At 38.5% G+C, this 25,475-nt stretch overlaps 1 protein-coding gene across 1 annotated transcript in view; it reads left to right on the forward strand.

Annotated features, from left to right (window-relative positions):
- The window catches only part of LOC126412792 (sorbitol dehydrogenase-like), a 97,019-nt gene extending 76,726 nt beyond the window's left edge, over positions 1-20,293 (forward strand). Inside the window, exons 6-8 of the mRNA XM_050082567.1 lie at positions 4,531-4,709; positions 5,184-5,305; positions 19,736-20,293. Of these exons, the coding sequence (XP_049938524.1) occupies positions 4,531-4,709; positions 5,184-5,305; positions 19,736-19,889 (455 nt within the window). The 3' untranslated portion in view covers positions 19,890-20,293. The remainder of the gene's footprint in view (positions 1-4,530; positions 4,710-5,183; positions 5,306-19,735) is intronic.
- Positions 20,294-25,475: the final 5,182 nt, after the last annotated feature.

A 25,475-nucleotide genomic window follows, 5' to 3' on the forward strand; every position in this document is an offset into this window, starting at 1 on the left:
TCAGTGTATGGCAGTCTCTTCAATGTGCCCATCTGTTAGTCCATCTTGGACTTTCCATTCTCTGGTACCTTTAAGTAATATTTATTTGTTTGGAATTACATAATAATCGTATTAGTTCCTAAAATGTGTGTTGTTTCCTTCTTATTTCCACTTTTAGAATTTTTAGTTTGCAACTTTTCCTCATGTCTTTAATGTTCTAACATTCCACATGTCCGAATACAGCTAGCAATTGCTTTATTTTGTGTTTTTATAGTTCCTCCCAAACGGTCCCTGCCCAGAAATTCAAATGTTGGCCTATTTTACTTGCAGAATATTTTACCCAGTAGGGAACCATTTTGACACTTTTAGCAAACAAATGCATGTACTAAGGTAAGATAATTTGGAGGTCGTTATCTTCCACATCATAGAATGCCACCTAGTCACTGTTGTCCCAACCAGGTGCACAGAAATGATAACAGTTGCCATAACAGTCTCATTGATTTTGTTGAATGTGACTACTGGAGTAACTGTGACCTTTCTGTAGGGTGAAGTGTCTTTGTATACCAATCCAACAGAGAAAACTGCTTCTGTTCTGTGAATTGTACTCAAAGACCAATGCAGTCATTGCCGTAATTTTGGCAAGGGGCCCTTAAAACTTACTACCAGATAGGCCAGAGACACCAAGCTTTTTAAGGATATGCTGCTCCTCCATCATTCACCCTTTAGCCTAACTTGTAATAGGCAGAGCCTGGGCTTCCAAAGCAGGGGTCAGTTTATCAGGTTTCATTTGTCGTATCACTCATAAAGGAGGTAGTTCTTGAAATGAATCAGTGTCGATAAAGCAATTACATACAAAAAGTTATGAGTGAATGGATGATTTTATTTAAACAGTGCTGCATTTTTTACTTCACTCTTCATTCCTTGATAGTGAAAAAGTAAAAATAAATGTAATAATATTCCCCCAGTTTTTATTATTTATTTCCAGATTTTCATGACATGACTCCAAAATTTCAGAAAATGTCACAAAATAAGAATGGCTACACACTATTCAGCAATTTTATGTGCAGAAAATGAAGTTGAATTATGAAGGAAGGAAGGTTATGGTTTAACATCCCAACAGTGACATGATCACTAGGTACAGAGGTAAATTATAAATGAAATTGTGGCATTGATAGGTCATATCGGCCTTGAACATGATCTTTGACTGAGATCAGACATTCGAGCTGCCATGTAATTCTAGGAGTCTGCTTTGATGTCTCTTGCCATGTACATGTGTACAACTACTGTGTAAATATATATTTAAGTGTAGATATTAGTGGGACAGTTTGTTCAGTATACCTCTACACACATCTTGTCCCCATACTGGTGCCCCGAAGTTTGCATGTCTTCCGCGATTACCACGCCGGGTGTTGTAGCATCAACAGGTTATGTGCACGCTGCCATAGCCGCCTCACACAATACTTTGTTCAAAGATTTGGAAGCTCAACAGTGATTGCTGGACCTCTTCATTCCTTCACCAACGACCAGTTCTACACTGATTCATAGCGATTCGTGATCTCCAGCCACGTTAACCTCAAACTTTGTTGCTCTACAACGGTCAAGTGCTACACTGCTAACACAAACAATGGACTCTGGTTTTGTGTTGCCAGACTGTGCTCACCAACGTGTGGAGTTTGTAGTGAACAATATTCAGAGCTGTGCACCTACTGTTCGACTGTATAATGCTCAAAGTGATCTACATTCGCTCACATATTTTGACCCTCAATGGGCCGCAACTACAGTTACTGGGTTTGCAAATTAATCAAAGACATTTTAGTGCTCAAAATTCTCCATATTCACCTCCCAGACCAGTCGTTCATGTTTTCAACCACATCAGTTTGAGTGCACCATTCAGTGTTTCACCTTCCAGTGGCATCTTACCACACTGAAGTGACGCTCGCCCACCCTGACCCCTTGGCCGAGTTTTTCATCACCGCGGATGCCAGTGACATCGCAATGGGAGCGTTGCTACAGCAACAAAAGGCAGACATGGTTTCCCCTCTTCATTTCTTCTCTAAAAGCTATCAACAGCTCAGAAGAAATACTCTGTTTTTGATAGAGAACTTCTTGTGATCTACGAGGCTGTCAAACACTTCCGCCCTGACGTGGAGGGTCACGAATTACAAACCACTTGCAGACACTTTTGGGAAGACCCACCCCCTCAGTGTTTCCGCCACTTTTATCTAGTCTCCCAATTCACAACCGACGTTTGCTACATCAAAGGCATGGACAACATTGCTGCAGATTTTTTTTCATGAATCAGTACTATTTCATGTATCATAGACTTATCCAACCTGGCTGCCCTACAAGCCTTCGAAGATGGATCTCAAGCTCTCCTCTCAGATCCTCAAACATCCCTTGTGTTTACCAATACCTTACACCTGTTGCTCCCACCCCCCTGCGCCAGCAGGCATTCAATGCGCTGCATAAGCTCGCTCACCCTAGCATCCGCACCACTACATGGCTCATCTCTGAGTGTTTCTTTTGGAAAAATATAAAACTGGACTGTCAGACCTGGGCATGCAGCTGCATCCCCTGCCAATGCAACAAAATCAGCCGCCACACCACCCCACCACTAGGCAGGTTCAACATTCCCCCAGGTTGATTTCAGCATATACATATTGATCTTATCAGTCCTCTTCCACCATCAGAAGTCCACAGATACATTCTGTCCACAATTGACCACTTGTCCCGAGGGGCAGAGGCAGTTTCTTTACCAAACATCATGGCTGAGACCGTGGCCAAGGGTTTCATCTACTCATGGATTACTAGGTCGGTTGTCCAACCACCATCACCACCAACCAGGTTCGGCAGTTTGTGTCTTCCCTGTTCATCATTTTATGTAACGTCTGTGGCATAAAGAAAATTCATACCACAGCCTACCACCCACAAAGCAACAGGCTCGTAGAACGGTGGCACCGCACTTTGAAAATATCCCTCAGGTGCCACGACTGCCTCTGGTCTGAAGCCCTTCCATTGGTGCTCCTTGGCCTCCGCTCAGCTTTCAAGCCCGACTTACAGGGAACTACCTCAGAATTCACTTTCAGGGAGAACCCTGTCCTACCAGGAGAACTCATCCAACCGCAGGTACCCAAGGATTTTCCGCCCCCTATCCGGATTTCATAAGTCACATGCACACTCACTTCAAACAAGCGCGCCTGCACCCACCTATCAGACACTCCCCGCCAGACACTTACATGCCAACCACGCTCAACACTTGCTCCCATGTGATGCTGAGAGACAATTCAGTCTGATAACCTCTGCCCCTTTAAAGTCCTCTGGTGGGGCGATACAACTTACGACATCATCGTCAAAGACTTTCCCCAAACTGTTACACCGACTCAAACCAGCATTCATGGACCCCGATGGCCCCCTGCTGGCCCAGCCAGATTCTTCTAATAACTCTCCTGCCAATCTCTCTCCTGCCATGGAGTCTGACAATGTTTCTCCTTGGGCCACCATGCCAGTTTTTTCACCCGGCGCCTCCCTGTCACCATTCCCAAGTTTCTCGGATATGTCAATCTCCACCCTGTGTGCGGGTTCCACTACTACCTCACAGACTATGGAGACACCCTCTCCCATAGTCACCCTGCTCTGCAACGTATCCCCACACCACGTGGACAACATTTCAGTCGTAACTCTCAATGATCGAGTTCTCATTCTACTCACAGACACTGCGACCTCACCACCCGACGACCAGCCAAATTTCAGTGTTGCACATAGCCTCACTCTCCCTTGTGAGTGCAACCTGATGACAATCCATGCCTTCACCTTGCCGGATGGCTCAGTTAGCATCCACGCTTGCCACACCTACACACCGCCATCCGCCGTTCCGCCCGCCTGCTCACGGACAGGCTGCCGCATTGTCCGCCCTCGCTGGCTCAAGAACTTTGAGGTTGCTCGGCCTCAGCACCCCGCCCTGGTTGAGGTAGAGGTCCCAGTCGTGCGTCTATCACCTCGTACAACCACCAATAGGGTCAATGCCCACACTTTACACTTTATCCAGCCAAGACTCACCACACACTTTATCCAGCCAAGACTCACCTGTGGTACTCCGTACTGTTGGGGGCAGGGGGGTGGGGAAGAGGGGGAGGGCACTGTGTGGCGTCGAGGTCATATCGACCATGAAAAACATCATCTTTGACTGAGATCGGACATTCGAGCCGCCATGTAATTCTAGAAGTCTCATTTTATGTCTCTTGCCATGTACATGTGTATGGCTACTGTGGAAATATATGTTTATGTGCAGATATATGTGGGACAGTTTGTTCAGTATACCTCTACACCCATCTCATTCCCATAAAATAAAACACGACTCTCAGAATAACATATGATCAAAGAATTAATGGAATTTAGTTAGATGGATCAACCTTGCTCTTTAGTTTTGGATGAAAATTGATTTTGAATGTTTGACTAAAACTGGTGACAGTGACAGAACATGTTTAAGAAATGTATATTATTAAATAATTTCAAGACTTACTTTAATCCCTGAATTTACATCTTATATTTCAGATGTTGTTGCTCATCGGCTTGAGATAGCAAAGACATTTGGTGCAGACTACACACTTCAAGTCTTCCCTGGTGAAAGTGTAGTGCAACAGTCAGCTAAGATATGCTCCCTGCTGACTAAGGCTCCAGATATCACTATTGACTGTTGTGGAATAGAATCTACAGTCAGACTGGGCTTAGAGGTACATTAAATACACATTTTATTCATCATAAATACCAGACAGACATGTTTTCTTCACTTGTTCCACTGAAATTAAATTTAACTTTTAAGCAATGAAATACTTGTGTTTGGCAGTAAATAGGAAAAGGAAACATAAACTCACTTCTCTTTCCTTTCTTAGAGTGTAATTATGTTTTGACACAAACGTTATGATGATATATCAGCAGTTTCAATCAAAACAAGTCAAACTTGGTACTGTATGAAATGAAAATTTCTATGTTCCACTTACTATTAAACATTTTACTTTCTTAATTTATGAACTCTATTGATTTCTTACCAAACATTTTTAATATTATTTTCACATTCTGTCCCTGACAGTGAATTCAGGAAATGTTATTTGGTTGCTTTTGATGCCAAAAATGTTTACTTTAAAACTATCAAGTAAGTTTTTAGTATTCTGAGCAGCAATAAACCTGCCTTCAATTTCTTATGACAGGCAACTTGCACTGGTGGAAAACTGGTTATTGTTGGATTGGGTGGTAGCTCCATGAAGCTTGAGCTTGGGAGAGGAATATTTCGAGAAGTTGACGTTTGTGGTGTGTTTCGTTTTTGCAATGTGTAAGTATATAAATGGACCAAGTTCAGTGTTATTTTATTAGTTTCATAATTTAAAACTGTTTTAATATATTCAGTAAACTGAATTTACTTTTTGTGATTGTTGCAAACACAGACATAACAAATGAAACTGTAGAACAACAGTAGTGTAAAAATATCTTATAAATGTAAATAAAAGACACCAATTGTTTTACATAACTACACCTATGTGCAACGAAATCAGAAGTATTGATGAGATTTCTTTATGTTTGATAACAGCAATAAAACATTTATGGATGTAATAGGTGAAATACAACTGTGATGGTATATTCAAATTATTGACATTTTTCTTATCTTCTTTTTCTTACAAAACTCAATGTCACTCTCTATGGAGAATTAAAAAACATAATCAGATCTTCTCTTTCATTTTATCTGTGATAAAAATCTAGGTTACAGAAAAGCTGCAGAGATGTTTATAGAGGCTATGGGGTGATTCCAAACTATAGAGAATCATCATGTAGATCACAACAGTTTAAAGCTACATGGAGTAACTTGCTAAATAGTCATGATGACAAGTTGTTGAGGTCCCAGTTAGAGAGAAAAAGTAGTAATTTTACACTGTTTGTGGAAATTAAGGTATAATGGGCTACCATCCATGTTTAGCCATTTTTCTTTTCTATTTGTAGATATGTCCTCAACACTTTCCTCTGTCCTGTCATAGTATGTTAGATGATCATAGTTTTTGTTTGAGTGAATTGTTACAAATTTCTTAAACACATTGCGGCAATGTATATGGAGTTCTACAGTATGTAATCTTGTTTAGGTAATAAATAAAAACTTGAATAAAGATTAACATAAGCTATGGTATTAAGAAAAGTTGTATGTTCAGTCAGTAAAAATATTATCTTTCATAACCTATCCTATATAATTTGTGATAGAAATTTACATTGGTCACTGTATTTAATAAAGCTATTCCTATATTATACTGCTTAGTAATACCTAATGCTTGTTCAAACTAGATCACAGCATCTACAAGCATTAATGTAATACTTTAATTGTCAACCAGAATAAAGTAAATCTGCAACTATGAAACTAGGTGGTTATATTAGTTCTTCTCCACGCATTTGCCCTTCAGTGTAATACATATTCCCCAATAACATATGACCTGATAGGGAGAAATCTACATTGTGACTGCTCAGGAAATGTTCCACCTCAAAAACCACCTCATTAGCACAAAAACTGATAGCCAATAAGCACAACATATGTGACTCTTCTTCTGTGGAGAAAGAGTTGTGGTATTGTTGTGGAGCAGAAACACCCCCCTGGACATCTTCCCAAGATATCCCATAACCTCGTCAGGAGAATTTGATAGTATGCTTATGTGATTGTTTGCACATTATGACTATAATATGTTAGCACCACACTATGGCAGTCTCAAAAGACACAGGACATTACCTTGCCCAATGATGGTTGGGTCATTGCCATTTTTGATGGAGGTGAATCCACATGTTCCCACTGTTTGCTTTACTCCTTCATGTTAAGCTCATAGTGATAAACCTAGAACTTGTCCATGGTGATTAAGTGGATAAAGAAATCATTTGCATTGACCTGCCACAAGTGCAACACTGCTAGTGCTGCTTTGATTCAGCAGGCTTTTTTAAATGGGTGCAAGGAGCAGATGGTGACCTCTACTATGTCCAAATGTCATGCAAGATGTTGGAAACTGATCAGTGACTGATTTTCACTTTATTGCCTTGCTTGCCACATGCAGCTCTTTGGGTACCAGGTTCTACACTCCTCTTGCCACTCCCATTTCTTCACAGAGAAATGCTCTGCTACTTCATTCTTCATCATTCAGATTTGTTTGACCACAGTGGCAGCATTAATAGCTTCCAAGCAGTGTCATATGATAACACTTTGTCAGTATTTACTGCCACCAACTCAGCATGGTTTTTTGCAATGTTGTTCCCCTTCAAATGAAGAAAAAGAATAAATGCATGATGCTCCACTTTATCAAAGTGCTGTGTTATTCTGTTTTGGCTCTTCTTAAGGCTTCTTTTGGTAATATGGTATTTCAGTGAATACCAGGATTGCAGAAATATATCTGTTAACAAAAAACCTTAATTACATAATTTTATTTGTTCATTGTAGTATTTAAAACTTTGTGACTGTTCTTCATAAACATTAGCATAATTTTAGAGCATTTAAAACACTAGAAATTTGGAACAATAAAGTGCAAAAGCTGTCAATAGAAACAAGAAGGTTTCTTGGATTTAAATTAAAATTTATTGCAGTGTCAACATGAATGCTTTGAAATTAGAGTTTGATCTTTAAAATCTGAGTGATTACACCACATACCCATGCAGTACAAGAGATAATTGTTAAATTTAGGTTCCACATACCATTTGCACTATCAATCTTAATGATGTGTAACAAGTCATTTTGCATTCATATTACACAATCATATTTAAATACTATATATAAAGATGTGAATTAGTAATTTCTACCCTAAACCTTTCACACATTATGTAAAAATAAATTATTCTACAGGATGGAAGCAGTTGTCAAGGAGAAACTGTTTCTGTTTGTTTTCAAATTTACCTTGCTGTCTGTCAGATATTTTATATCATAGGGTTAGAAATAAGAAATTTTTGTGGTAGCATTTGTGCACTTCTTTTTGTGGAACAATGAATGTAATGACAAGAAATCAAATTCTTACACTGTCCATGTTTCAATGTGGATTTTCCATTGTTCAGTTGTTTTGTTTAGTTATCTGCTTATTCTATGGATCATAAATGGATCTCTTGCCTTAATGTGCTCCACGTATAATTGGAGTGCCAAGAAAGCCTAAGATGTGATGGCATGCCAAGTAGCTTCTGTCTACACAGTGGTTTTGAGTATATATATGTTGAAGAATAAGTAGTCTTGCAATCATAGTATGACTTCAGGGGTCCGATGTGGACACGTACTACAATGTATTGGTTATGAACTGCAAACTGAAACTGAAAGACTTGCAAAAAGGTATGAAATTAAGAAGATGGGATCTGGATAATTTGAAGGAACCAGAAATTGTTGGGGGTTTCAGAGCAAGCATTTGGTAATGATGAACTGAAATGGGAGAAATAATTACAATAGAAAATGATTATATAGTTTAGACAGGTGAGATAGTGAAGGCAGAAGAAAATTTCATAGGTTAAAAGGTAAAGGCTAGTAGAAATCAATGGATACCACAGGAGATACTGAATGTAATTGCAGAAAGGAGAAAATATAAAAATGAAGCAGGTAAAAGGGAATACAAGCATCAGAAAATGAGATTTGGCAGAAAGTGCAAAACTGCTAAGCAGGAATGTCTAGAAGGTGAGTGTAAGGCTGTAGAAGAATGCATAACTATGGAAAAGATAGATCATGCCTATAGGAAAATTAAAGAGACCATTGGAAAAAAGAGAAACAACTGGATGAATATCAAAAACTCAAATGGCAAGCCTGCACTAAGCAAAGAAGGGAAACCTGAAAGTTGGAAGCCATATGTAGAATGTCTATACAAGGCAAACAGACTTGAGGACAGTGTTATAGAAAGAATAGAAAAAGTAAGAAAGATGAAACAAGAGATATGATACTGTTAAAAGAATTTCACACAGCACTGAAAGACCTAAGTAGAAACAAGGCCTCTGGAATAGATACCATTTCCTCAAAATTATTGAGATCTTTGGGATCCCGTGCCATTACATAAATATTCCACCTAATATGCAAGAGATAGGTAGTAAGTGAAATTCCCTCAGACTTGAGAAAGAATGTAATAATTATAATTCCAAAGAAGACAGGAACTGACAAATGTGAATACTGCCAAATCCTAAGTTTAATAAAACATGATTGCAAAATATTGGCATGAATTATTTACAGAAGGATGGAAAATCTGGTAGAAGCAAACCTTGAGGAAGATTATTTTGGGTTTGAAAGAAGTTTAGGAACACATGAGGAAATACTGACTCTAGACTTAGGCTACATGATTTGTTGAAGAAACACTAACATACATTTACAGTATGTATAGATTTAAAGAAAACTTTTGAAAATGTTGACTGGACTATGCTATTCTGAAAGTGACAGGAATAAAATACAGGGAGGAAATGGGAACTATACTGCAATAATAAGAGTCAAAGGGCATGAGAAGAGAGTGAGACACAGTTGTAGCCTATTCCCAATGGTATTCAGTCTGTGCACTGAGCAAGCAGTAATGGAAACCAAGGAGAAATCTGGAAAGGGAATTATACTTCAGGAAGAAGAAATAAAGTCTTTGATGCTTCCAGATGACACCATAATTCTGTTAGAGATAGCAAAGTATTTGGAAGAACACTTGAACAGAACAGATTGTGACTTGCAAAGAGATTAACAAAAGTAAAACAAGGGCAATGGAGTGTTATTAAATCAAATTGGCAATACTGAAGGAATTACATTAGGAAATGAGAAAATAACAGTAATAGTTGAGGTTTGCCATTTTGGCAGTAAAATACCTGATGATGGCCAAAATTGTGAGGATATAAAATACAGACTTCCAACAGCAAGAAAAGCATTTCTATAAAGAAGAATCTGTTAACACTGATTGTAAATTTGGGTGCCTAAGAGGCTTGCACATGGTAAACTAATATGGAGAGCTGCATCAGACCAGTATCCAGGCTGAGGACCACTACAATATATGAAGACATGCATGAAAAAATGCACTAACCCACAGTTTTTTTTAAAAAATGGAGGAAAAGAGAATTTTGTAAATTAGGCTGCAAAAAGTATATCAAACTATTTTATTCTTTTTTTTAACAGTAATTCATACAGATAAGATCAGTTAATGTGTCTGATCAGTCATATCCTTCAAAATGTAACTTAACATAATAAATAATAATTTATTAATAAAGAAGAATAATAATATGTGAAGATTGTTTTGTATATTTTGTACATTATTGAACAGTCACAGTTAGAAATTACCACTAACTATGGCAACATGTGTATTTCTAACCTTAACACAGTATAACAAGTGGAGGCTCTGTAATGGTGTGGGGCGTGTGCGGTTGGAGTGATATGGGACCCCTGATATGTCTATATACGACTCTTGACAGGTGACACATATGTAAGCTTCCTGTCTGATCACCTGCATCCATTAACATCTATTGTGCCTTCTGATGGACTTGGGCAATTCCATCTGGCCAATGTGACACCCCATATGTCAAGAATTGCTACAGAGAGGCTCCAGGAACATTTTTCTGAGTTTAAACTCTTCTGCTGGCTACCAAACATCCCAGACATGAACATTATTGAGCACATCTGGGATTCCTTGCAACATGCTGTTCAGAAGAGATCTCCATCCCCTCATACTATTACAGATTTCTGGACAGCCCTGCAGGATTCAGTGTGTCAATTCCCTACAGCACTACTTCAATATTAGTTGAGTCCATGCCATGTCATGTTGCAGCACTTCTGTGTGCTTGTGGGGGCCCTACAAAATGTTAGGCAGATGTACCAGTTTCTTTGGCTCTTCAATGTATATGCAATCTCTTTTACAGATGAACCACACTTTCCAAAAATTCTCCCATTCACCTTCCCTACTACAGTCCTCACATGTCATTCCATTTCACATCACTTTGCAACATCATGCCCAAGCATTTAAATGACATGACTGTGTCCAGCAGAACACTAATAATGCTGTATCTGAACATTAAGGGTTTGTTTTTCCTACTCATCTGCATTAACTGACATTTTTCTATGCACCAACTAGAAATTTTGTCTCAGTCATCTGGTATCATCCTACTGTCAATCACCTTCAACTCCCTCCTGTACACCACAGCATCATCAGCAAACAGCTGCAGACTGCTGCCCATCCTGTCCACCAGATCATTTATGTAAAATCAAACAGTGGGAAATCCAAGACGTAATAATGACAATATTATGAAAAGGACAGATTGCTACTCACATATAGTGGAGATGTTGAGTCACAGACAGACAAAACAAAAGAGTACTAAACATGTAAGCTATTGGTCAGAAGGTCTTCCTCTTCAATAGACAACATACACAAAAACATTCAAGCAAATGCGGCTCACACACACATGACCATTGTCTCTGGCTACCAAGGCCAGACTCTGGTACCCAGAGACAGTGATCATGAGTGTGTGAGCTGCACCTGCATGAATTGTGTGTGTATGTTGTCTATTTCAGAGGAAGGCCTTCTGGTCAATCTGGTCAACAGCTTATGTCTTTAATAGTCTATTTGCTGTGCCTGTCTGTGACTCAACTTCTCCATTATATGGTGAGTAGCAATCTATCCTTTTCATAATATCGTCATTAGATCATTTATGTATATGGGGAAAAATAGCAGTCTTATCACATTTACCTGGGGCACTCCTGATAATTCCCCTGTTTCTGATGAACATGCACAATCAAGGACAACATTTTGGGTTCTACTACTTAAGAAGTTTTTAAGCCATTCACATATCTGGAAACATATTCCTTATGCTTGAACCTTCGTTAGCAATTTGCAGTGGTGTATTGTCTCAAAAGGCAATGCATTTTGTATTATCTCAGAATAGGGGAGTGAGTGTCACTGAAATGATACAGGATTTGAGATGGACATAATTAAAACAAAGGCATTTTTTGTCGCAGTGGAATCTTCTCACAAAATTTCAATCACTAACTTTTTCCTCTGAATGCAAAAATATTTTGTTGACACTGACCTACATAGGGAGAAATCATCAACATAATAAAATAAAGGAAATCAGAGCTCACATGGAAAGATACAGATGTTTGTTCTTTGCGTGCTTTATGTGAGATTCCAATAATAGGGAATTGTGAAAGTGGTTCAATGAACCCTAAGCCAGGCACTTAAATGTGATTTTCTGAGTGACTATGTAGAGGTGGATGTAGAAATTCATCCAGTTAATTCATCCAAACACATAAACATTGTTGCTTCATTATTAGATACATTATGTAAGCAGAAATTAAATGTCCACAGCTGGCATTTGCAGAATGTGATTCCTGCAGGCAAGTGGGGCGTAGATAGATACTGTTGCATGTCAAAAGTAATAACCATAACAGAATTGTATATTTTGTAGTAATCTCTGTCCAATTTGAGATTTTCATTGACAGTGCTAGTTTTCTCAGATGAAATTTGCATCTTTAGGTGATCACGAACTTGACAGGTGTCAATACATGGTGTTGCACAGGCAATATTGCAAAACTAATAAATTTTTTTACGATAAATTCCAAGGCTAAAGGTTTCCTTATTGCTGTCTTTGCACTTATCTTGATAAAGATTGTACTGATTGTTAATTATTTGGATTTGCACACTAATAAGTCATGTTTGGATTCTTTTTCCTGGAGTAGTGACTTGACTGCATAGAAAAACTATTTATATGAGACCATACAAATTCCTGATCCTCCTCAATGCATTTATTTGGGCAAATCTTTTGACCCCTGCTTATCTATGTTAGATAAAACATGAAAACTAATAGGAAAAAGATAACTGGCTACTCACTGTAAATATGACACACTGAGTTGCAGACAAGCACAACAAAAAGACTGTTACACATTTAGCTTTTGGCCAAAGCCTTCTTCACAAAAGAAAACACACACAGAATGAGATTTTCACTCTGCAGTGGAGTGTGGGCTGATATGAAATTTCCAGGCAGATTAAAACTGGCGAAAGGCAAAGGTCCCGAGTTCGAGTCTCAGTTCAGCACACAGTTTTAATCTACCAGGAAGTTTCAAAATACACACACATTCATACAAGCAAGTACAACTCATGCACACATGACTGCCATCTCCAGCGGCTCTTCTTTTCTGAAGAAGGATTTGGCCAAAAGCTAAACGTGTAACAGTATTTTCATTATTACTGTCTGCAGCTTAATGTGTCATCTTTACAGTGGATAGCACACTATCCTTTTCCTAATATTATTGATATTCCAATCTGGATTCCATTGTTTCATTAAAACATTTAGCTTTTAGTGCCATGTTACACATGAATCCAGGCCTGTAGTCATAGACATAATACTATGATGAAAATATTATTTTCATGGAGGCTGAATGAAGCTGTAGGAGAGGCAGAGACATGGAATTTTATCCTAGCTCTTCAACATACAAATTCTAATACTGATGAACAAAAATTTGTATTCTACTTAATAAGGTATCTCTTGTTGTAATGGATTTCCTATTCATCTCAAAAAATAGTAACTGAAATCTGAAGTGAATTAGGAGCAGAACAATTTTAGGATGCACATTGCCTCTATAATTTATCCCAGACTATGAGCCTGCATAAATCTACCATAGAGAATGTAAGTCTAGTTTTTTTGCATGGTCAAACACAGAAACACACCTCAGGAGTTCCAGGTGTTTCCTTTTGTTGAACCACATGAGATAGGAGTCCATTGCTTATATCAAAGATTGTTAAGGAAGGCTTCTTATAAATCTGAATGTCTACTTAACTTACAGTAACCTTGTAGATTTTGGTTTTCTGTTGCCTACTCCTCTCTGAATCATCATTGTACCTTTTCTTGACAAGATTCATATTTACAAAGCCAGATATATAATAATTTGTAAGTTTGTGCTTAATTAGATTCCACAAATCAAGAAAGAGCTTCTTTCCTGTGTCTGCAGGTGCAATATCAAAGCATCTTCTTGCACAAACACAATCTGTACCTTGTGATTTTAGCCTTTTCACTATGCCTTTATAATTCCTGTATTCTTTACCCCTGGTTTGTTTCTTCTTCTCAGCTTCTTTGCACCAATTCTGTAGATTACACTTCCACTTTTGATAATTTCCACTGATTTCCACAATGTGACCAATTTTTTCCATTTCTACGCCCATTTCATTTAATATTTGTGTTCTGAACTGAACACTTAAAATGCTCTAAATTTGGTTCACAAATTTATTAGATTAAATATTGTACAAACCTATTGTACAAACCTTACATTTCATGTTTACACTTTTTTTTAATTCCCATATAATCATCCTTAGCTTCAGTTCATTAACTTTTGTCTGTTTATCATTTGCCATAGTGTTGGCTGCTCTGTTACTCAGCTGGTCAGCTTTTTTTGACTAGGGTGAGGCTGGAGTGCTGCAGAAGGATAGCCTGTTTTTGACATAACAGAATTGATATCTAAAGAAATGCAAGAATTCTCTGTGCTGCATTGCACCCCAATGTGATAGTTAGGGGCTAGACAAATGTAAACATTGTTTGTTACCATATCCAGCAACAGATAGCAGTACTTACCTCATTTTTTTTTTTTTAATTTGATGGTTAGCACATTTTTCCAAACATTTCTTCATGTATTTTCAGAAATTCTTATGTGGAGTAAGAGTTTCCAAGTACTTACAACTTTAGTTTGTGTTTGAAGGTATTTTATCATCTGTTAAAGTGGTAAAAAATGTATGGCTGAATACCTTACTGCTTTCTGTCCAATACTAAGGCTGAATGAATAAATCATTTCTCTCTCCAAATTGTGGCGCATTGTTGATGGCAAATTTCAAATATTTTTTAGGACGCAGAGGGTAGTGGTTTAGAGGCTTGTTTGCTATGTAGGAATGCAGGAGAGAGGGATGGCAGTTATAATAATAGCAGCCAGTGGAAAGTGATCCTGCTGAATCCTACATGGGGATGTCAATTTGAAGGGGGTGACTGGACAGAGGAAGGGGAAAGCGTTGGGTGCAGCTACAGTGACAGTGGGTTACCTTAGTCTGAGGTAGGATGATTATACGAGTAGATGATGTGTTGTAAGAATAGCTCTCATCTGTGTTGCTCAGAGAAGCTGGTGGTGGATGGAAGGATCCTGATGGCTCGGGTTGTGAAGCAGCCAATGAAATTCAGCATATTATGTTCCACTGCGTGTTGTGCTACCAGGCAGTCAACTTTGTACTTGATAATAGTTTGTTGGTGGTCATTCATATTGATGGACAGTTGGTTGGAAGTCATACCAACATAAAAGGTTGTGCGGCATCTGCAGTAGAGTTGGTATATAACACATAGCTGCCTTCACATACACAGATAGAGGTTATCCTTCCAGGACATCTTCTGCTCCTGTAGTTGTCCTGGCCTCAGTCTCAGGTAAGCCACTGTCCCCACACCCTGCACCCAACAGTTCCCCTTTCCTCTATCCTGTCACCCCCTCCCAGTTCATATTCCCACATAGCCTTCAGCATGTGCCACTTCCCACTGGCCACTACAACTATACCTGCCACCCCTTACTCCCACTTTCCAAGCTGCAAAATTGGCCATCCTCTGAGCCACCAACCATCCATCCTCAGACACTCTCCTTACTTCCCACTTCCCTCTCCCCCCACCCACCAAACCAAATGCCATCCCCACAACAATCAGTCAACCTGCTGCAAATGGTATTGGTACTGTCAGCCTAGCTGGAAGCATGTAGGGGCATAGGCGTGTGTACGAGTGCGTGTGCAAGTGTCTGTATGTTTATGTTCTCTAGCTCATGAAAGGATAACTCTGACAGATAGCAAGTTTTCCATCTCTTGTGTGTGCCCATTGACAAATCAACACTTCAGCTTTTTTGTGAAGTGTCTCCTTTAATCCTAAAGTATTTACGTTCCACTAGAACTTTCCAATAGCATTTGTACTGTCTAGTGACTCTCTTCCTTCTAAACCTCATGTTGTCACCCCTTTGTTACCGTCTGTGATCCATGTCCTGTCTGTCTCTCCTCTATTATTTGTCCACATCTTGTCATATGAGTTCCCACCCATCTTTGATATGTACTTGCTTTGCTCACGCAGAACCACGTGGTCACATGAGACTTTTGTGAGTACCTTCAGCACCAGTCATGGCAATTATGACTGTGCCACACACTGTTCAAAGCAACAACTGGATCACAGTTATAAAACCTTCCAACAACCAACCACTACATTTAACCACCAAATCTGCCATCCCTTCTCACACAATCCTCCTCTCAGAACTTTATGTGTTTTGGTCCCCGCACAATTTCCTCCTCCTTTTCTCTCAACAAACTCATGCTGATTATCCTGTTCTCACTATAACCTTCTAATGCTTCCATTTGCCCATTTCCTGCATCATTTTGCATTTCCTAACATCATCCCTACCCCAAAAGACATGTGCTCCACCTTTCTGTGCCAGTGCATAAAAGCAGAAAAGTACTTCTTTTCCTGGCTAAAATCCAGTCTTACATCCTGTTCCTTAAATGCTCTCTAAACAATGTAATCTCCCCCCCACCCCACCCCCTCCTCCCACAATGATCTAATCACAGAAACCCCATCTCTGAATCCCACTCCTCATTTCACAAGCTACAACCTTCACCTTTCCAGTCCCTATTCCTTACAATCCTGATATTGCAAAAATACCTCTCCATGGCACAAACATCCCTGAACCACCTCTAGTCCATCTACAACAAAGTGTTACTGTGCAGTCCTCATTAAATACACAACATCTCTGAAATAGAAACCCTTGTGGATCAACACCTGGGGGAGCATTCCAGACATCACCTCCATAAACTGTCAAACTGGCTGAAAACCTACTTCTGCCTTGGGGCACCACTATCCAATGTCCATTCTTCTCAAAGCAAACTCCCTTGTCCATCACTCATAGCACTCAGAACCTGTGTAGCTATCCTCTTCAATTTATCACATCCTTTCAAACTGTCTCCCAGCACCCCCACAAAAACCATAACTCAAGCAAGCCCAAAATATTGTTGTTAACCTCTCCATGAAAAACCTCAGTTCCACAGAATTTCGATCCTACTTGAAGGCCTGACATTCAGGTCTACCCCCAAATTTAACCACGCTGGACTTGTCAAAGGCCTAATCTCCTTCTCCTAATCCCTACAGTGAAAACACTTCTTTGCCACCAATCCATCCAACAAAAGCTAACCCGATCCCAACATTAAACCTTGCTCTCCCAGTTTATACCACAATCCAATCATGACTCCTGCACCTCCCCCTCCCACCTAACCACTTTGTAATCAGCTTTCAGGCGCTCTTTACCTCCAGTTGGCCTTACAGTCCTTCCCAAGATTGTTTACTCAGAATGCTAACCTTTCAGCAAATGGAAGGACAGCCATACACAACCTGAAAACAGATCCAGACCTAATCATCTTCCCTGCAGACAAAGTATCCACCACTGTTATGCATTGCAGTGACTACCTGATGGAAGACCTCTGCAATCTGTCTGATTCCTCCACCTACAAGCTCTGCTGGAGTCATCCCATCGTGGAATAAAAACACAACCTCCAAAATCCTATAGGCTCTTCCCAGAACATCTCACCTGAATCCATCTCCCTTCTTGTCCCAGCAACACCCTGCACATGCACCTTCTATGTGCTCCCCAAAATCCGCAAACCAAACAATCCTGAACGCCCCTTTGTAGCTGTATAATGTGCCCCCACTGAAAGAATTTCCACTCCTGTTGAAAAACACTTCCAACCAATTGCTGAAACCTAGCCTCCCACATCAGAGATACTAACCACTTCCTTCACTGACTTTCCACCATTCTCACACCTTTACCTCCCATATCCTTATGTGACACTGCTGATGCCACCTCCCTGTACACCAACATCCCTCATGCCTGTACTCTTGTCATTGTCGAACACTACCTCTCCCAACACCTTACAGACTCCAAACCAACTATTTCATTCCTTATACACCTTACCAACTATATCCTGACCCACAACTACTTTTCCTTTGAAGGGAAGGTTTACAAACAAATTTGCAGCACAGCCATGGACACCTGCATTACTGCCTCCTATACCAATCTGCTTTAGGCCATCCAGAGGATACCTTCCTAACCTCCCAAAACTTCCAACATCTAGTCTGTTCAGGTTCATTAATGGTATTTTCATGATATAGACACAGGGCCAAGACACCCTATCCACATTCCTTCACAACCTCAATAACGTTTCTCCAATCTGCATCACCTGGTCATCCACTACCCAACGTACCACCTTCCTGGATGTTGATGTCCACCTTGCCGATGGCTCCATTCACAACTCTGTCCACATTAAACCCACCAACCACCAACAGTAGCTGAATTTTGACAGCTGCCATCCCTCACACACACAAAAGAACCCCTCTCCTGTAGCCTATCCATTTGTGGACATTATATCTACAGTGATGACAAATCTCTTGTCCAGTATGCTGAAGGCCTCATAAAGGCCTACACAGACAGACAATACAAAGGCCTAGCTAATAAACAGATTTCCTATGCCATAACCTTACACACTCCCAGTCCTGCCACCCCCCCTCCCCCCCAAGAATTAACAAGAATTAATTACAAAGAGCGGCCCCTCATCACCCAATATCACCCAGGACTGGAATAACTGAACCATCAGTGGTGTTCTGTTACCCAACAAACCTACACACATCCTAGTCCATACCCATGCCACACCCACTCCAACTCCTTGCCATAGGTATCATATCAACTGTGGCAGACCAAGGTGCAAGATCTGCCCATCCACCCACCCAGCATCACCTACTACAGTGCTGTCATAGGCTCCTCATACACTATCAGAGACTGGGCCACTTGTGAAAGCAGCCATGTCATATACCAACTCTGTTGCAAATACTGCACAGCCTTTCATCTTGGTATGAAAGCCAACCAGCTGTCCACTAAAATGAATGGCCACTGCTTCACTCATGTCAAAACAAAGTTGACCACTCAGTGGCACAGTGTATAGCTGAGCATAACATGCTCAATTTCAATGGTTGCTTCGCAAGCAAAGCCATCTGGATCCTTCCCTCCAACACCATCTTCTCTAAGCTATGCAGAGTGCACTATCCATACAACACATTCTCTGCTCCTGTAATTGTCCTGGCCTCAATCTCAGGTAATCCACTATCCCTGTTCCTCCCACCCAATAGTCTCCTCTTCCTCCATTCTGTTACTCCCTCCCAATTCACATCCACATGTAGCATTCAGCATGTGCAGCTTACGTTCAGCTACTACAACTATACCTGCTAACCCTCACTCTTGCATTCCTAGCTGACAAACCAGCCTCTATCTGAGCTACCCCCAGTCCCTCTACTTACCTCAAACATTCCTCTCCCCCTACCCACCCCATGCGACACTATCCCCACCACAGCCAGACCACCTGCCGCAAATAGCAATGGCCCTGTCAGTCTAGCTGGCGTCATGTACAGATATAGTTAAGTGTATGCATATGTGTGTGTTTAAATACTCTAGCTCATTAAAGGATAACTCTGGAAGCTAGCAAGTTTTTCTTCTTCTGTGTATTCCTATCAATGATTCAATGAGTCTGCTTTGTGGTGAGTGGTCTCCTTTATTTCTGAAGTATTTACAAACTTTGTATATTGTAATATGCTGTATAAAATTTTTACATTGTTAGGCATATGTTTTGAAGAGACAGGAGTCTTGAATTTATCTTCATGGTAACTTATAATAAGAATTTGTTTCTGTGTAGTGCTAATGGTTGAATGGGTCTAATATTATATTTTGTTGCAGGTATCCTGCATCTCTGGCTTTAGTTGCTTCTCAGAAGATAAATGTTAAGGCTCTGATTACTCATAACTTCCATTTAAAGGACACAATTAAAGCATTTGAGACTGCTATATCTGGAGTTGGCAATCCGATTAAAATCATGATTCACTGTAATTAATATCTTACTCAGTTTGAAACTAATCTGTTACTGCCATTATATTACATTAATCCCCCAACACCAGGCACTGCAAATTTGCGTCACACAAATGTGATTCTAATAAGTGGAAGGGCGACTGTTTCTAAGCACCAGTGCTGATAAGTGTATATTCTATATGCAACTACCAACACTTCTGATGTGTGCTGCCACCTCCTGAATGTTTTGGGTACTTCTAGAGTGATGTAATATTTTGTTTTTTTCCTTCCATGATGAAATTTATTCAGTTATGAAGGCATTAGTACAGTTGCTGTATTATAATAATCCTTTATTAAAACAGTAATTTGTTGTATTCACTACTTTAAGTTAATTGAATAGCCTCTGTAAAGAATTAATAAAGATTAAATAAATAAATCATTCAAATAAAATATTAGTGAGACATTTTATTTTCCTATTATGTCCACAGTTTTTATTGTAACGGTGATGCACATGTAAAGTACAGCAAACAGTATATATCAGAAACTATATATTTACTAAAACTGTCAATGTAAAGAAATATACATATTTTTTGTTTTCCCACATATTTCATAAGACACTTTTGTGAGCATTACAACTGCAACTTTTGCTTCTTATGACACTTTCACTATTGATTTCCTTCAGTTATTGATCACACTGTTGTCAGTGCTCAGATGCTGTGTTGTTAAGTATTTGACGGCATATTTCTGCTGTTCTGATAATGTTTTTCCTTACATTCAGTTGTACTTTTCCTGATCTTTGAATTGTCTACCTCTCTCATCGTCAATTCCCCTTATCCCATTTTTTAAAAATATTGTCCATTTTCTATGTGAATACTAATTTCCCTTTTGTCTTGACCTGTTCTGACTTTCTTGGTTTGGGTGGCATTCCTACTTTATTCCTCAATATTTTCACTTACTTTGTTACATTTCTTTGTGCTTCAATATGCAATAACCCAGTGTTTACTATATATTTTTCTGTTTATGTCTGTGTTGTTTGCTGCTGAGAAGTAGCTTTTTCCTAATAACAAAAAAAATAGTTACAGCAATGGAAATCCTTTGCGAAAATGAAAAATGAGAATTGCATACAAGAAAAAGTAAGGGCCCTAAGATTGAATCTTGTGGGACCCCACATGTAATTAGTTCCCAGTTGGATGATGCCTGATTACTTAATACATGTCTCTTTCCTAATAACACCCTTTGTTTCTGGCCAGAGATATAAGATTTGAACCATTTTGCAGTATTTCCTGTTACACCATAATATTCTAATTTACTTAAAAGGATATTTTCGTCGTATGACCAGGGCCTCCTGTCTGGTAGACAGATCACCAGGTGGAAGTCTTCTGATTTGACGCCACTTTGGTGACTTGCACATCGATGGGGATGAAATGATGTGATGGTTTAGACAACACAACACCCAGTGCCCGAGTGGAGAAAATCTCCGACCCAGCTGGGAATCAAACCCAGGCCCTTAGGAATGACATTCTGTTGCACTGACCACTCAGCTACTGAGGGCGGACAAGGATATTGTGATTCACACAGTCAAATGCCTTTGACAGATCACAAAATATACCAGCTGCCTGCAATTTTTTGCCTAATGAAATAAGTACAGTTTAACTCTAAGTGTAGATAGCTTTCTCAATATTAGAACCCCTTAGAAATCTGAACTGCAACTTTGACAGTATGGTTTTTTTTTTTTTTTTTTTTTTTAATATATATATATATATATATATATATATATATATATATATATATATATATATATATATATATATATATATATATATATATATATATATATATATATATAAGATGGTTACAAAGCCAACCATACATTACCTTTTCTAAAATTTTTGAGAATGCCAGCAAAAGCGAAATTGGACAGAAATTTGATGCTATTTCTTTATCTCCCTTCAGCATATTTCAACCAATCAGGAAATATTCCACTGATAAACAACTGGTTACACAGATACCTTAACATGTTACTGAACTCAGAATCACATTCTTTAATTAACTTTGTTGGTATTTCATCATACCCACTAGATGTTTTTGATTTTAAAGATTTTATGATGGACATTAATTCTGCTGAGGTAGTCATATTATGGACCTAACTTGACATGTCTGGTCTGAGGTATCCCATGGCAGCATCTACAAAACCTGACAACCCCATCTTTTCAGTAGCAGTTATAAAATGTTTGTGAAAAAGGTCTGCAACACTATACACATCTGTCACCAATGCATCATTTACTCTTAATGCTATTTGCCCCACTTCATGTCTGGTTGTACTGGTCTCCTCCTTCATTATATCCCATACTGTCTTTATTTTGTTATCTGATATACTTATCTTTTCCTTGTAATAAATTTGATTTGATGTCCATATTACAGTCTTTAATATTTTGCAGTCTTTCTTGTAATTCGCTGTAGCATCAACATTAGAACTGTTTCGGATAGACAGACACAATTTTCTTTTTGTTTTACAAGATATCTCTATTCCTTGAGTACTCCATGGCTTCTTTGAATACTTTGCTCTAACCTTTGTTTGTTTTGGCGGAAATCAGTGTTCAAATAAGGTAAGCACTTTATTAGCAAAAGTGTTATATTTTTCATTCAGGCCATGAGCACTTATCCTACTTCTGTTGCACATGCTTCCATATGCTGTTCTAGGCAAAATTTATGAATGTCTATGTTCTTAAATTTATGACAGTTCCTGATGACTGTGGCAACTCCTCTTTTCTCCATTTTGTAAGTGAAATCAAGACTGTAAAGTTTTGCTATAATGCGGTTCAAACAGAATTAATAAACAAAAGAATATTTGAGAATAGTTTTCAAGTTATTGATTTATATGAAGAAACTCACAGCATGATTTCTTTACACTCAAAGATATGTATTTTTAAAAGATTTATTTTATTCTGAGGAATGTCCAAAAATAATAAATTTTTGGCTTATTGATTAATCTCTTGAGTTCAGATTTAACAGATTTTATATCCTGTCCAGTATTAACATTTAACAGAAGGAACTGCATGTCATGATCTGAGAGGCCATTGACTATTGGTTTTGTAATATAATTTTCTTCATTGGACTTTTCTATAAAGATATTATCAATGGCTGTTTGTGAGGAATTGGCTACCCTACTTGGAAACTTTACAGTGGGAATTAAGTTGAATGATCATGTTATTAACTCAAATAACTTCTTATTCGGAGAGTCTTTAAGGAAATCTACTTTGAAGACACCAGCAACCATTATTTGTTTGTTTTTGGTTGTTAAATCAGCCAGTACAGCTTCAAGGTGATTTATGAACAGATTAAAGTTACCTGCAGATGCTCAATGTACACTTAATATTATGAAGGATTTTTTATGAAATTCTACTTCTGTTGCACATGCTTCCATATGCTGTTCTAGGCAAAATTTATGAATGTCTATGTTCTTAAATTTATGACAGTTCCTGATGACTGTGGCAACTCCTCTTTTCTCCATTTTGTAAGTGAAATCAAGACTGTAAAGTTTTGCTATAATGCGGTTCAAACAGAATTAATAAACAAAAGAATATTTGAAAATAGTTTTCAAGTTATTGATTTACATGAAGAAACTCACAGCATGATTTCTTTACACACAAAGATATGTATTTTTAAAAGATTTATTTTATTCTACATTAGCAATCCACAGCTATTAACTCTCAAGATGTTCATTGGCTTACTGTACCAACAAATTCGTGAGCTCTGTATTTGCGAATTTCGGGTAATGAATATGATTATTTTGCTTATTTTCACTCCTTGTTGTCTTATAGCATAGTCTAGAATAATTTAGCTATGGTAAATAAAATATTTATTCAGCAGACATAAAGAAAATATTCCACAAGTTGGATAACTGTACATTCTGGATAGGCCTTGCAGAACATCTTGAGGTTGATGCTCTCCTGCTTGGTGTGAGAGTTAAATAATTAAAGGTTTCTCACAGGTGCAGTGAGAATTTAACAATTTGCAAATATAGCAACTTGGTACTGTAGAACAGGTGCAACCTGCAGGCAACTTGTATTGAGGATGAATAATTTTATTAATATGTGTAGAAGGTGGTGTGTCACAGGAAAGCTACCTGCTTTTATAGAACATCTTACCTTATAGAAATACACCCTTATGTAGTTTATTTGCAGATCTGCATGGTATTAGGTCACTCAGTATGCTGACAGATGTGATTGTTTGGAAACAGAAACTGATCAGACCTGCACAGTTTTAATTGCAAAGTATTGCAGACAGCCAAGAACTGATTGGAATAAATATCTCAGGGGGGTTTGGGCACTTACCTGAAAAGTAATTAATGATAGGACATTACTTATGTCTGATCATTAGTGTCCAAACAATCTGTTGCCAATCTCTCTTGCTTTGTCCTGGAGCATGTGCAAATCACAACATAAACAATTGGGAGATAAGGTGGTGGATTGAATCAATGATGGAGCCAACACAATAGATAGATTTAACTAACCATTGATATAAAAGGGCAGCACTCCATCATTTACTGTCAGTGGCTTCACATTCACCACCTTTACTGTTTCTGATATATTTGCTATGTTAAATGCTACATCCAAATATTTAGGAGATATGTTTACCACAGACAAGTTTTTAAAAATTGATACATTGCTTTCATATAATTACATTATGAATTATAAGAGTAAAAGTTAGGTCAAAAATGAAATAATAGTATGAAACACTTTAACCTTACAAGTCTTACACTCTCTTCCAAGTATACTTATCCTTAAATGGTTTTACTTACTTATACAGAAATTGGTTTCTGATGAACTGTGATTTATTAATTCACAATATAAGGAAAAAAAATAATTTTCATGTGAACTCCCCCCCCCCCCCCCTTGCATTCTCATGGGAAGATCTTCAACATGCTCCCATATGACTACACAAAAAATCTGGAAATCTAACCAATTCAAAATAAATTTTTAAGAAATTCCTAATAACTCATTTCAGTAGCAGTTGCATTACAAGTAGTAGCATGCTGAAAACAGGCATGTGTTGATGCACATGTACGTAACTACTTCCTTTGACACATGGAATTGTAATTAAGTATTTTTTATAGTAAGGATAGTTCTTGCAGAAAATAAATAATTTAGGTGTTATGGAGACCATTGACCAAGCAGCAGAAGCATTGAGTCGTCAACAGGCACACACAAAATAGAATGAAAATTTTGCTACCTTTTGGAAAAAAACTTTGATCAGCAAGAGTGCAAATACATGCTTGCACGTGCGCGAGTACCCACCCATACACACACACACACACACACACACTCACATCTGTGCACCTACATTGTGACAGCTGGATGCAAAATCAGCAGGCACAGAGTAGGTGAGCTGTAGGTGAGCATGCGCTAATGCACCTGCATCTGTGTGTGTGTGTGTGTGTGTGTGTGTGTGTGTGTGTGTGTGTGTGTGTGTGTGTGTGTGTGTGTGGTCTAGCTTGTGGAAGCTAGGAAAGGTTTCATTCTCTTTTGTATGTGCCTGTTGACGACTCCACACTTCCGCTAATAAGTAAATTTATTTACATAGTTGTTTTCTTCCAACACATGACAAAATACATGTGAGCTCAAAATTACAA

Source organism: Schistocerca serialis, chromosome 7, assembly GCF_023864345.2.
Source record: "Schistocerca serialis cubense isolate TAMUIC-IGC-003099 chromosome 7, iqSchSeri2.2, whole genome shotgun sequence".
NCBI lineage: Eukaryota > Metazoa > Arthropoda > Insecta > Orthoptera > Acrididae > Schistocerca > Schistocerca serialis.